This window comes from Bidens hawaiensis, unplaced genomic scaffold (assembly GCF_021521415.1).
Source record: "Bidens hawaiensis isolate Kalapana, Puna unplaced genomic scaffold, B.hawaiensis_p1.1 tig00004595_1, whole genome shotgun sequence".
Lineage (NCBI taxonomy): Eukaryota > Viridiplantae > Streptophyta > Magnoliopsida > Asterales > Asteraceae > Bidens > Bidens hawaiensis.
In genome coordinates this window covers 1,608,370-1,624,285 of record NW_027491279.1, presented here as the reverse complement: position 1 = coordinate 1,624,285, position 15,916 = coordinate 1,608,370, and the positions used below count along the sequence as shown (strand labels likewise).

Sequence of the window (15,916 nt, the reverse complement as noted above, 5' to 3'; positions counted from 1 at the left end):
ATTTGTGATTGTATTGGTTAGTATACATTGTTTATCACAAATAAAAATCTTTAGTTCATGCCTCCTTGTAACTCTTGATAAGGTAACATAGAGGTATGTTTATAACGCTTAATATAGCCATATATAATTGTTCGTGTGATAATATATCCATGAAACTAACAAAAAATATATATTCATACACATAAAATATCATACATTTTAATCAATATATATATATATATATATAATATAATGTCATTTGAGATCATGTGCTCATGTTTATCCCAAAAACCTGAACTTTGATGATATACTAATCCTTATAATTTTTAAAATTTGAAATTGATTGATCATGATAAATTTGGTGTCATTAATATTTCGTGTATGACAAATTTTTTACTTGATTTTATATTTTACAATTAACAATTGTATAATCAAGCAACATATAAAACCGGAAATTAAAATATACAAAATGATATTTTTTCATATTATATTAATGGAACATGACAAAGACATACTAACCTTAAAGTCATGTTCAAATAAAAGTGATTATTCTGAGTTAGCAGAATAATAGAATATTTAAAGTTGCATAAATTGAATATAGTGATTCTTATTTATAATAGTTGAAAGTATTAGATAAGGAATGTTTAAATTTTGAATATTAATCCCCTGATATTAGTTAATACTGCGGGAGTTGTTGGAATATTTAATTAATCGATATATATATTTTAAAAACTTATAGAATAAAAAAAGCAAAGATTTCGGATTAGTTGGAAGCATGGTAAATGACTTTTAACCGGATTAACTATTTTATTTTAAACTAATGTGAAAATATATGTTCTAAAGCATTTTGGTCTAAATTATAAAAGAAAATATTGAAAACTAAATATTGATTTTCTTATTAATAAAACTCTTTTATAATAGGTGTACATATAGATAAATTGGTATACATATAGATTATAATTATAATATTCAACTTCAATAATTTAATTCTAAACACCAAGATATATATAATATGTATTCTCTATGTTTGTAATATTCATACAAAACGTTTGAAAAAAAATAAGAAAATACACATTTTACCAAGTTCAAATGCATATGAGAAGATTTTAAATTCAAATTTGAAACCAATCTTATATAAAAAAAGATGCACAGTTGCTCAAATTCCAGTTTAAAAAAACAATTTGTAGTTTACCATACAAATCTAAATTCTTCGACAATGATGCACCTTTATTTGCGTTAGTTTGCAATTACCTGTGACTTTAAACTTATATTCCACAAACCTGCAACGTCAATTTTAATATTTCATTATTTTCTTATTTCACCATTAATGTTAATGAATGAATTGGTTAGGATTTACATATAATAAAGACAAACTTGAATTCATATATTGGTATGACTTAAAATATAAGGACCATATATTGAAATAAGTGAAAAAAATGTGAGGAGGGCTATGAGAATGACAAGTGACATAAATATGTAGTCTTTTATTAGAAGAGATAGATTCGCCACAAACATAAACAATGAGACTAGAAGTTAGTTCGGGTCTAGAAACATAACGGGTCAAAAATGGGTCGGGCAAGTCAACTAACTATACCTATTTATCTTTTTCATTTTTCACAGTAAACAATATATTAACTTATTAAGTTCAGTTCTAAAAAACAGTTATCGTATTAGCTTATTTATACATTTGCATCGATTTGAGTGTTAACGCGTTTTAGTTTCTCTTTACGTGAATACCTCTTAAGTTGAACAACTAGACATGATCAGTGGTGAAGCTTGGACGAAGATACCGGGGGAGGGGGACTCAAAATGTATTACAAATATTCACAAACGAGGAGGGTTGGACTCAAATTTTCGATCGAAAATGGCTAAATTTACATTACGTATAAAACATTTCAGGTGAAAACGGGTAAATTTACACTGTTGCTAAAAAAATAGGGGGGCGGGGGCAACAGGGCACTAAGTATACTTCGCCCTTAGACATGATATTTTGGTAATGTACAAGTATTATTTGATAGGTCAAAACCAATTATCATACGTAAAGTTGTTATTTAGCACAACTGCACAAAACATATGTTGAATAATTTATATACTTCCTTGAGTATACCCTTGAGTTTGTCCTTTTAGCAAAAAAATTAATGATTTGGTGAATTAAATAATGACCGGTTTGCTTTTATTTGTAAAGTAAAATGTGAGCCTGCATAAAGTAATAATTGTATTTTGTTTTAAAAATATCACAATAATAAAATAATAATAATAGAACATGGTTAGTGATGATTTCTTATTGGAGTAATGATTCATATTGGGCGTTGGGTGATGAACAAATTTCCGCTAGTAATGGCTTTGGCTTATTGCCTTATTGAGTTATTATTGCTATATTTTTTTTATTTTTTTGTGGGCAATGTTTTTTTATATGTTATAAGAAATTATTTGATTTTGTTTACAGTGTAGTTATTTTACAAAGTAATATTTATATATACACTATATATATGGGAACTGGGGATTAATATTAGGGATGAGCAAGAAATTGAAAAAACCGATCCGAAAACAAAAAAAAACAAAAATTCCAAATCGAAAAAACCAAACCAAAACAAAAACCGATGGTTTGGTTTTATGTTTTTGTAAAAACCGCACTAACGGTTTGGTTTTGGTTTTGCATGTAAAAAAAACCGAAAAACCGAACCAAACCAAATTTCTAAATTTTTGTTTTTTTTATATTTTATATTAAGTAATTTATAGGAATTTAATAAATATGATGTAACTCCAAAAACCGAAGTCTTGGTTTTCGGTTTGGTTTTAATAAAAAAACCACACCAAATCGCACCACACACACCCCTAATTAATATACATATAGCTATCCATACTTATTTTAATATGTATGAGAAAGAAACAATGTGGTTCATAACTTATAGCTTATAACATGGGTACATATTATGTCAATATATTTTTCACTTCAACTTATAACTTCATAATATAGTAAATACGAAACTATTCACATGTAATAAGTTATAAGTGTGAATAAATTTAATAATTAAAAAACCAATGCATTATGAAGCTTTTTGTAATTAATAGTAATTTCTTTTTCTTTTTTTTAGAACAACAAATGAGGTATAAACACCTTCTTTAGTTTGAAAATCCTAACCATGTAGCAAAGCATAGTTACATACTATTCAGCGGGTTTTCTAGCCAGTTTACCCAATTCGACTTGAAATAACAGGTATGGGAAGAAAACCGTACAAACAAAAATGAAAACAATCGAACAAACAAGCTAGTCTTTTTTTAATCACTCTCCGCATAATTTTCGGGCTCATTTTAATCGAAAAATCCGCATCCAACCAACATACATTAAAATTCGATTTAATTGTATACGTTAAACTTTTCATGACGTACTAACCACTTTGATCCCTGTGGCATTTAATTTTGTGTAAAGAGGCTTTAAACCCTAGAGAAGTCAATATAGAAGAAACTTTATTAAAAAGGGTCAGTTGAACCATTAGAAGAAAAATAAAAGGCACATGTTTTGAAAGAAAGAACACTAATTGGGACAAGATTTTACCCACACAGTGCAAAACATAATACCTTTATTCAAGCATTCCATGTGACATGCATATATACTTTTCTCATCTCTTATCTTAACTAACAAAAATTCTAGAATGTGATTTTCCATTTTCGTTTTTGTCGCTTTCACGGGTTGATATTCTGTCGAATTCTTATTTTTTGTGTTCGGTTAATGATTGTAACGCGAGAATGTCCCATTCTAGCTACTCGTGCGAGTCTATATGTCATATTACATATACGGAGGGCCTTATGCAAATATTCGTCGATAAATTGTAAAATAAAAAATTGCTTAATATGATGGTTTTTTTGGAATGGAAACTTGAGTAAATTATGATTGTAAGAGGAAAAATGAAGAGTAATAATAATAATAATAATAATAATAATAATAATAATAATAATAAGAATAGAATATGGCCAAATGTCCTATCTTCTATGTCCGTCATTGTATTTATTATACATCTTCCCTAATAACCACATTATTGCAAAGATATTACTAGGGGAACTTGTTTTTTCACTTCTTATTATACTTACCATAAGAATAACATGATACTCATTGCAAAACAATATTATCATGCATCAAATACATAACTAATTTTAAGCAGAGGTAGGAAAAATCGTGCAAACACCTTGCTCTAACCGTGACAAATTATATTACAACCATTTTTTTTAACGAAAAATATTACACATACATTATTTTTACATCAATAATACTAAACTACGTCTTTATCTTTACATATGTTTTGAACAGAAAACCGCTCATCTAAAAGACAAACGTCTCTCCAAACAACACATTGCTTTAATCGTGATAAATTATATTACCACATAAACACCTCAATCCCCCCCCCCCCCCCAAACTAAATGACTAGCTCAATGCATCATTAATTTTAAGTATAGAAGAAGCAAATACATATATTTATATAGTGTGTATATATACATATTTGCCTTTTACCAAGATAGTGGAAAAAAATCATGATATATACATATATTTATGTAGTATATTTATATGGTGTGTATATAGACATATTTGCATTTTACCAAGATAGTGAAAACAATTATCAATGATGGTAAAGAGAAGAAGCAACTACTTTTAATCTTTTATAGCTTGCCAACTTTCAAGGTAGTATAGGTATAATATATTCACTTATTTTCTTTGTATTTTAACTTTTGGTATGTGATAAATTTACTGAGTTTTTACATAAAAAGAAAAGTTTGCATACAAAAATAGGTCCAATATTAATTTTGTGTAGGTATAAATGAATATGGGACCCATGTACAAGATGAAAAATGAGAATTTGCCTTAGCAAAGTCAAAGTGACTTGAGCCAAAAAGTTGATGTTTGGTACCTTGTTCCTTTCTAATGGAATTTGGCAAATACTTTTCTTATTTCCAACTGCCCCCTTTGCTTCATGTTTCCTCAAGAACATCATTTGTAGTAATCATCATAAGATTAGTGTGATGATTTGTCGAAAAATTATCTTTTTTCGGCATTTGAAGCGACAAGAAATTAACGCGTACTAGGGGCCCCTAGGAGAATGACAAGAAAAAATATATTTTTGAAAAGAAGAAAGGGCCCATCATTATTAAACATTCTTAACTTATAATTAAGAGTCATAAAGTGATAATTAGTGAAGATTTGATGGGGATTAGTTGACATTAAAGTTTCAAATTCAGCTTTTGGCAGATTTTATTGGTGGCTTGAGCTATCAACAAGATGGATCAATGTGATTTGCAAGAAAACCATGGACAGAATAAAGAAACTTGAAAATTGTTTAAAGCTATATGGTCATTTCTTGTCCTTTGGCAACTTCTTTCTCAAGCAACATTTTGTATTTATTAAAATTAAAGGTGAGTAATGTAGTATAATAATATATGTAAAGTTGGATGGTGAGATTTATAGGGAAAATCTAATTTTTATAAATAAGTGAAGATTTTTTTATTTTTTTTTTGGTGGGAAACATATATTAACTTTTGTACTATACTAAGTTATAGTAAATATCATATACATGTTACATAAACAAAACATAATTCACACTAGTATCCACATCTATAGATTATTATTTTTGTATAAGTAGATGATTTAGAAAATTGTTAAATGCCCGTGATGAATGTTTGAAAAGTGAACACAAATGGGTAGTTTGATATTTGAACAAACAGACTCAAACTGATTTTCATAACAAAAAAAATGAGGTGGCACTTTGGAACAGATACATGTACTTGAGATTCCTAGTACGCTCGTTGAAAACAAGATTGGCCTTAGTCCTCTCACATGTCAAGCGAACTTGTATAGTTTGCTTACTGAACTAGCAAACTATGGATAAAGGACAATATGCATACAAATATTCCCAATGCAAGTATTCATACATATTTTGTTCTTTTTTAGAGTTTGTTGGTTCAAGAAGGAGACTATATAAGTCCGCTTAACACGTGTCTTACAAGGTACAACATCGAGAACAATAGTTGTACTACATCGAGAACAATTGTCTTTAATGGAAAAGAATGAGATACGGTGGGTGTTTGCTAATGAATGAAAGACCTCTCCATGTTTAATATCTAAAGATGTCTGGCGTCCCCTCTCTGTTTTTCGGAAAAAATAATCAAAATAGAACATTACGAAAACCCTAGCTGCGCAAACCCGGGAGTCTTGGTATGACATTCATGTTTGCAAGTCACAAAAATGCACCTTGGCCGGCCAAGCCATTTAAACCAAACTTTTTAGCCCTCCGCACATGCATATTGAATCCTTACTTATAAACACTATTTTCAATTTCTATTTCACACACTTTTCTTGATATCATTTTGTACACATCTTAGCTTGTTGCGAAGTTCTTATCATGGAGAATGCAAAACTACAAGTTATTAATTATATATCTCGTATAAAAAAATAATTATTCGTTTAAAATTAGTAAAATTCAATTTTCAACTAATTTTTCCAACAAAATTTGCATATAACAAATCTAGTATGATAATCTGTCACAAGAAAGTGTATACTTTAAAAAGCATGATTAATTTATTGGATCCCACATGAAAATATTAATGAATCTTTGGCTTTGAAAAGAATGGAAACAAGAACTATTATACTAACAAATATATGTATGCATTAAGAGCAATTTAACTGTGTTTTTTATTAGAGGGTGTGTACAAAACCGAATCGAAACCGATAAAACTAAAAAAACCAAACTAAAAAAACCAAACCAAATTAGAAACCGATGGTTCGGTTTTGAACTTTAGCAAAAACCGAATATTGGTTTGGTTCGGTTTTTTATTTTGTTAAGAACCGAAAAACCGAACCGAACCGAAATAACCATAATATCTTAAGCGTAACCATTAAAACAAAATCTACCGACGACCATTTTTTTAGTTTTAACATATGGTTAATAACAAATATATTTTGTTGCTACATATGGTTAATAACTAATAATATTAGTATTTTTAGTTTTTACTTTAAATGTATTTTTTCTTAGCTTTTAATATTTGAAGCCCAAATATTCAATATTCTACGGAGTATTAATCATTAGTTTAAAGAAAGAAAAGATACCATGCCCAATTTGAATATTTTGGGTCTAGTGTTTTTTTTTTTTTTTTTGCCAAAATGTTTTGGCTTGATTAGCCAAACCGAAAAAACCGCATCCAAAACCGAACCGAACCCAAAACCCGAAATCAAACGGTTTTAAAAAATCATAAAACCGAAAGTTTGGTTTTTGGTTCGGTTTTAGTCAATAACTGCACCGAACCGCACCACGCACACCCCTATTTTTGATACAAACAAACAAAAAATATCAGCATTACAAATTGGATTCTTTAAAGATTTAGTCATCTTTATAAATGCAAATGCATCAATTTTGGTACAAAAACAAATAAATCTTGAAAGCAACAATCAAGAACAAATTCTAGTACTACAACCTTAAAAAGATTTAAACTTTAAACCTTGATTCAATATATAGTAGTTATAAATGGTATAATATTCATGGATCTTTGTTATCATATGCAACACTCCTGCACTAAAAGGGTACCAAAAGAATACAACTAATGCTACAAACTGAAAACATTACAATTAGTGTGCATCCACAAAAACCTCATTAAGCATGTCATCGTCCTCGTTACTAAATAACGCGACCTCTTTCTCCTCCTCGTTACCAAATTCTCGTTTTTTAAGCTTCGAGTGAGCCGCAACAAATATCATTTTATGAACCCTTTCGAGACGGACCCCCGATTGACCCTGCAGTTGACCCCATACCCATTTCATAAAAGAAAAATTACTTTTGAACCCACAAGAAGTTGCATGAAGAAACAAAAGCCTAACTGCAATCTTACCCAATATAGTGAACTCTTTCAAAATAGTCTCCCAAACAAGCCTACTACTTTGCGGGTTCGCGATTTTCATCTTTCCGGTAAACGGGTCACGTTGCTTGACTTGAACCGCTTGTGCATATAACGGGTCAAGCCCCTCCGACCGCCATTTCATGAGCTCCATTAACGCGGCATGAGCTTCGTCTTGTGAAACTAAACGTGTTATCAAGTTATCCACATCTTTCTCTTGCTCACAAGTTAAACATTTAAAAGGCGGGAGGTATTTACCGCTTGCATCCCTCATTAAATACACCGGATCAAGTATGAAAGCGGTTGACCACGCAGGATGATAGTTCTTCTTGAAACGCCTCTCGATTATTTTCTCAACAACCCCCTCGGGAACGCTAAATCTAACACACCAATCCTTCATTTTAGCTCTCAAATCTTCCCACAACGGAAGACATTGACTAACTAACGGTCTCTCTGACTCGATTTCCTCAACCATGGTTTGAATCACTTTAATCAAACTATTAATCGCCTCAACATCATTCCAAAATCCCATATTTTGAATCATTTCCGCAACCTCTGCGCCTCGAGAATCTTCCATAACCACTAGTTTATACGAATCGTCCATTACAACTAAATGCAGAACGCGAACACAGTTCAAGAAATTATCCAACATCGCAATAACCGACTGAAAACTTTGCGTGTTTTGTAAATTTTCCGAATATAAAAGAGGGGCCGCGCTGAAACAACCCGAGGATCTCGACTCTTGTGACCAAAACTTGTTCAAAATACTCCTAGCTTGAGAATTATTATTAAAAAGACTACTAATTTTTAAACAATTATCAATAACAATCTTGAAAAGTGGAAGCTCTTTGCTAAAATCCTTGATTAAGCTTCCAACACCTTGTAACTGACAAGATAAATTAACCATCCAATGATATCTAACTTCCAAGTTACTTAAACTCTTCGCTTTATATTTATCTGCAACTATACCAACACACATTTTAGCAGCATTACATGTACCTGTAACAGTTTCCCACATGATCTCCTCTGCATACGCAGGTGGGACCGTCATTGTAGTCCCACCACTAGGAATAAACGCCTTTCTGAATAGCGTCGTCCCGTTAGGAAGATTAACCAAGAACTTCACCAACCCCTCGTCCCCGTGCCCAAAAGTCTTTGTTTTCCACCCGTCAGACACGAGTTGGTAAAACTCCGTGTCTCTTAACTTAGCTTCCGATTCCAACTTTGCTTCTTCGTACATTGAGTCGAGTCGTGAAGACATAAAATCTTGTCGTGAACCCGAAGGCTCGGGCAGCCCGACTTGGGTCATGAAAGCTTTGAACTTGGGATGATCCAAGCTTGTGAATGAGACTGAACCATAAGATTCATAAAACCAGTCGGTTAATAAACCAAGAGCTGAGTCAACTTGGGCTTTCGTTAACTGCGGCCCAGGCGGTAACGGTTTCGGGCTTTTAAGCTTCTTAACACTATCTTCCAGCATTGCCAATGGCCCCAAATCATCTTTCCCACCAGATAACAATAATTGCTGCTGTGGGTGCTGGTGTTGATGATAATAATTATTATTCAAACTTGAAGTCCCGATCGACGAAAACCGCTTACGATTACCGTGAGACGAACTAGGGGATGACAACGGTGGAAGTGAAGACGACGACGAGGGTCTTAATACCGAATTAAAATTCGGGCAAGTCCCTCGTTTAAGATGTTCGGAAGCGGTTCTTGACGGGTTCGAAGCCGAAAACACGGCTTCGCAAAGATTGCACCTATTAGACATATTATTAGACATATTAGACACAATGTAATTAGTAAATGTTACATGTAACTTTATATAAATACAATTATCAATACAATATTAAAAAGTTAAAAAGGTTCACGGGCGCAAACTATTGTCCGTTTACATGTAAACAAAACTCTTGTATTTAAAAAATGAAAAATAAACGTAAGATGTGATATTATGTAAATACGGATTAATTATATAAGTAATATAACCCAGCGTCTTGTAAAAACCGAATTACAATAATTAAAACACATTATCAAAATTAAAAAAAAAACATCTAGTGGCGCAACTCGTTGTCCGTGTACCTTTTGTTTCAGCTTAAACACTACTCTTGAATAAAAAATAAAATAATAAATAAATGAATAATTACGTCATTATTTACGCGCATTTAACTTACCGAAGCTTGACAGCTTTCGGGTCATCGGTATCCGGGTTCCGGACCAAAATGGGTTCGAGATGCATCCAATACCAAGCACCTTTTCCTTTAATAGCCTTTGTATGGACGGTTTTGAGACCCTCGTATCTCTTATTTACCGTCCGTACAGCCATGTCTTCATTAGCCACCACCACTAACTGATTATTATTATTATTATTATTATTATTATTATTATTATTATTAATATTATTATTACTAATAATATTATTCTGGGTGTCTTCAGCTTCCGCCATTACCACACGCAGTTTTGTACACAAGGTGTTTGATGAAATGCTCAAACGAAAAACATGTTTTTTTATATATAAAATAAGACTTCAAGGTGCTTGTAGAGGGTGTAATAATATCATGGTGGAAGACGGCGGAGAAGGGTGGCCGGAATATTGTGGGTTTGAGTTGTGTAGAGAAGGTGTTTGATGAAATGCTTGAATGAAATTATTATTATTATTATTATTATGAATAAAGAATATAGTTTTATAGTTGATAGCAGGGGCAGGTATGTGTGTGTATGGAGGGAGATATGTAGGAGAAGAAGTGGGAGTTTCACACGTGCTTATAAAGCGCGTCATGCTGAATCAACCAGTCATATTTAAGGTTATCTTTTCAAGAATAATAATAATTGTTGTGAAACCACCGACGATTTTATACAAGTTATAACACCTTTTCACATTTGTCAAAAGTCTTGGCCACATGAACACTCCACATAAGTATTATGAAAGTGTCGGTAAGACACATCCATGTGATGGATGCCAAATTTTCAATCCCAACTAATGAACATATCCCCTAAATAGTATTACCTTTTTGTATATATATCTACCTTTGTAATCTAAGAAGACACCATTAAAAAGTTACTGAATCATACATTTTCTTATTCTCTTGTTTTGTTATCTTCAAGTTCTCATATTACACTAATAATATTGTTATAGTTAGAGCTAATATTATAACACGTTATCAGCACGAGCCGCTTATATCCTAACCAAGAAAGGTAATAGACACAAAGGTATCTACATAAGCATCATAAACACTTCTTTAATTATGTACATTAGATATATATTTATGCATATACATATACTAACTAATATACTGAGTAATAGAAATAATGTGTATAAACATTGTTATTAAAATTTGATAACTATTCTAACTTTTATTTATATATGCACACTAATATCTCATTTAGAAGTTAGATTTATTTACACTAACAATTCTATTCTTATTATTGTGCATACTAATTATATATTTTATAAAATAAACTGTATTTAATATCTTATTTATTATCTTACTTTAAAATAATTAATATTATATATTATATATATATACACACACACATACAAACGGTAATGTTACCGTTATAAACGGTAATGTAACCGTTGTAAAAAGGTTATAAATTTTCACTATAAATAACCAATCATTAACCCCATTTCATTTACAACAAACATTCTTCTTATTAAATTTATCCAATATAAAGTTCTCAAAATGATTCACCCGGTTTTGCTGTTGGTCACTATAATGCTTATACTACTTCTCATTCTAATTTTTAATCTCCCATCTGAAGATTTCGGCATTTTCTTTTTCTTTTATATGTTTATAGCTCTACCAATGTATTGTATCTCATTGTTGATTGATATATATGGATTCTAATATTTATCTTATTATTTGCTCTATTATGTTTAGCAACAAAATGTCAAATATAGCAAAACTCGAATTCTCTGCACTCAACATTTCTGGAGAAAATTATATGTCTTGGACAGCAAATGTCAAAAGACATTTAAAATCTATGGATGTGTTAGAAACAATCCAAGAATACAATGATTGCTCTGACCAGGATAAAGCAAGAGCTGATGTTTTCATCCATAAACATATTGATGAATTACTACAGCATGAGTATTTTAATTATGATAACCCATATATGATATGGGAAGATTTGAAAAGCAGATTCTGTCATCTAAGGGAAGTTTTACTTCCTACTTCTAGAGATGAATGGAACAGTCTTAGGTTCCAAGATTTTAAGAGGGTAAATGATTACACCTATGCTTTATACCGAATTTGCTCAAAGCTAGAATTTTGTGGGTATCCTGTAACAGAGGAAGAAAAGTTAGAGAAAACTTTCTACACGTTTCATGCATCAAACATAAACTTGCAAACACATTATCGTTTGCAGAATTTTAGGAGATACTCTGATCTAAATGCATTGCTCCTTGTAGGAGAGAAAAATAATGAATTATTGATGAAAAATCATCAATCTCGTCCCACGGGTTCATTAGCAATACCAGAAGCACATGTTGCTCACAAAAGTTCTCATAAAAATTCTGGTCATAAATGGGAACAAAGTCGAGGACGAGGCCGTGGACGTGGCCGTGGTCATTTTGACAAAAGACATTTTAATGATCGTAAGCTTTCATTCAAATGGAACAATAATTCTTACGGTCGTGGTCGTGGTCGTGGCCGTGGTCGTGGTCGTAACCAGAGAGCCAATAATTATCATGTCCCACACAATACCAATTCCAACCACCAAAATAAATGGAATGAAGCTGGTAGGTCCGAAAACAATGGCACTTCATGTTTTAGATGTGGAAGTACAAACCACTGGGCAAAGGCTTGTCGTACAGCTCCACATTTGTGTGAACTGTACCAAGCCTCTCTAAAAGGAAAAGAGAAAGAAGTGAACCATGTTGATAACTTTAATAATATCAATGCTGAGCTGAGCGTTGAAGACTTTGGGGTAGAACTTTGAAACAAAGTTGCTTGACTACTATAAATAGATGCACTTATTAAGTGTGTTTTCATTATCTTTAATTATGTAGTTCCTCTTTCATGTACTACTTGTGTTTCAATTAAATAAAGTTCTTATTAAAATATCATATGTCTTCGTTATACACTTATTTTTTTTTCTTAATATTTTTCAAGATTTAAAATGAAAATCACCGGAGCACAAGATCAAACAAATGAAGAAGATATATGTATAGCGGATAGTGGAGCCACGCATACTATACTTAGATCTAAAAAATATTTTTATAAACTGAAACCAACAAAAGGGATCATCAATATAATATCAGGTCCTACAAACTTGATAGAAGGAGTGGGAAAAGCTAATTTAGCATTACCAAATGGTACAAAGCTCAAAATAGAAAATGCTTTATTTTCCCCAAAATCAACAATAAATTTGTTGAGTTTCAGAAACATATATCATAATGGATATGATACTCAGTCAAGGACTGTTAGTAATGAAAAATATTTGCATATCATAAGCAAAGATCAAATATTGGAAAAATTGCCAATGCTCCATTTTGGTTTGCATTATACATATATAAATGTGCCTCAAGCACATATGGCAGTCAAAGAAAATTGTTGCGATTCTGGTATCATAAACTTATGGCATGACAGATTAGGCCATCCAGGATCCACAATGATGAAAAGGATCATTGAAAATACACATGGGCATCCACTGAAAGGTCAAAAGATCCACAAAATAGATAAAATGCCTCAATGTACATCTTGTTCTCTTGGAAAATTAATTACAAGGCCTTCGCCATTAAAAGTCGATAAAGAAACACCAATGTTTCTTGAAAGAATTCAAGGTGACATATGTGGACCAATTCATCCACCATGTGGACCATTTAGATACTTCATGGTCTTAATAGACGCATCTAGCAGATGGTCTAATATCTCTTTATTATCGACTCGTAATGTTGCTTTTGCAAAATTTCTTGCTCAAATTATCAAATTACGTGCACATTTTCCTGATTATACCATTAAAAGAGCAAGGCTTGATAATGCGGGAGAATTTACATCACATGCTTTTGATGATTATTGCATGTCTGTGGGGATTGTTGTAGAACACTCTGTTGCTCATGTACACACACAAAATGGCTTAGCCGGGTCGTTGATCAAACGCCTACAGCTAATAGCTAGACCATTAATAATGAGGACAAAATTCCTTGTTTCTATTTGGGGTCATGCAATTATGCATGCTGGATCATTAATCCGCGTGAGACCAAGTGCAAATCATAAATACTCTCCCACACAACTTAATGAGCCAAATATCTCTCATCTTAGAATTTTTGGTTGTGCTGTGTATGTTCCTATTGCACCACCACAACGCACAAAAATGGGTCCCTAAAGAAGGTTGGGAATATATGTTGGATATGAAACATCTTCCATCATAAGATACCTTGAACCTTTAACAGGTGATGTATTTACAGCACGTTTTGCTGATTATCATTTTAACGAGACAATGTTCCCGACATTAGGGGGAGAAATGAAAAAGCAAGAAAGAGATATATCATGGTGTGTGCCATCATTGTTACACCTAGACCCAAGATCAAAACAAAGTGAGACAGATGTTCAAAAAATAATACATCTACAAGAAATTGCAAATCAGTTACCTGATGCATTTACTGATATAAACAGGGTCACTAAATCTCATATACCAGCTGCTAATGCTCCAGCTCGAGTTGAGATTCCAAGCAAGCAAAACCATAATAATGCAACTCATGAATCTCAAAAACGTTTAAAACGTGGAAGGCCAATCGGTTCAAAGGATAAAAATCCTCGAAAAAGAAAGGGTTTTGAAAAGGATACTGACCCTAAGGAAGGAATGATTGACAAAACCTTCCCTCAGGAAAGAATAAATGATATAACATTTCCTCAGGAAGGAATAAATGATTCCAATAAAGAATTGTCAATCAACTATGGTCAATCACATATAATGTGGAATCGAGATGAAATGGAAAATATTGATGATATATTTTCTTATTCTGTGGCAAGCGATATCATGGAAGAAAATGATGACCCTGAACCAAAATCTATAGATGATTGTAAAAATCGACAAGATTGGAACAAATGGAAAGATGCTATGCAAGCTGAATTAAACTCACTAAACAATCGAAAGGTTTTTGGACCTATTGTCATTACACCAAAGTCAATGAAACCTGTAGAATATAAATGGGTTTTTGTGAGAAAACGAAATGAGAAAAATGAAGTTACAAGATATAAAGCAAGACTTGTAGCTCAAGGTTTTTCTCAGAGGCCAGGAATTGACTATGAAGAAACGTATTATCCTGTTATGGATGCTATTACGTTTAGATATTTAATCAGCTTAGCAGTCTCTAAAAAGTTAGAGATGCGTCTTATGGATGTTGTCACAGCTTACTTGTATGGATCACTAGATAGTGACATTTATATGAAAATTCCCGAAGGATTTAAACTCCCCGAAGCAATAAGCTCAAAGCCTAAGGAAATGTATTCCATCAAATTACAGAGATCCTTGTATGGACTGAAACAATCTGGAAGGATGTGGTACAATCGTTTGAGTGATTATTTGATAAGCAAAGGATACACAAATAATCTCATTTGTTCATGTGTCTTCATCAAGAAGACAACATCAGGATATGTGATCATAGCTGTGTATGTTGATGATCTAAATTTAATTGGGACACAAAAAGAAATTAATGAAGCAATTGCTCTTTTAAAAAAAGAATTCGAAATGAAAGATCTTGGAAAAACCAAATATTGTCTTGGTTTACAAATTGAGCATATGCATAATGGGATACTTGTGCATCAGTCAAATTATACTGAGAAACTCTTAAAACGTTTCAATATGGACAAAGCAAATCCTTTAAGCACACCGATGGTTGTTAGATCACTCAATGTTGACAATGATCCATTTCGTCCTTGCGAAGATAATGAAGAGATTCTTGGTCCCGAAGTACCATACCTCAGTGCAATTGGAGCACTTATGTATCTTACTAACTGTACAAGACCTGACATTTCTTTTGCAGTTAATTTATTGGCAAGATTCAGTTCATCCCCTACTAAAAGACATTGGAATGGCATTAAACATATTTTTCGGTATTTAA

The 15,916-nt window shown here is 32.1% G+C and overlaps 1 protein-coding gene across 1 annotated transcript; it reads right to left on the bottom strand.

Annotated features, from left to right (window-relative positions):
* Positions 1-7,577: 7,577 nt before the first annotated feature.
* LOC143627093 (uncharacterized) lies at positions 7,578-10,677 on the bottom strand. The gene is made up of 2 exons (XM_077096992.1): positions 10,026-10,677; positions 7,578-9,614 (listed from the first exon to the last, which is right to left on the bottom strand). The coding sequence occupies exons 1-2, from the start codon at positions 10,295-10,297 to the stop codon at positions 7,589-7,591; spliced, it is 2,298 nt and encodes a 765-aa protein (XP_076953107.1). The 5' UTR covers positions 10,298-10,677; the 3' UTR covers positions 7,578-7,588.
* Between the last annotated feature and the right edge of the window lie 5,239 nt (positions 10,678-15,916).

Excerpts from the sequence above, each read along its gene's own strand:
- LOC143627093 (XM_077096992.1), bottom strand. The coding sequence starts at position 10,297 with ATGGCGGAAGCTGAAGACACCCAGAATAATATTATTAGTAATAATAAT. Across the intron at positions 9,615-10,025 it reads CCGAAAGCTGTCAAGCTTCG|GTGCAATCTTTGCGAAGCCG; the intron begins GTAAGTTAAATG and ends TATGTCTAATAG.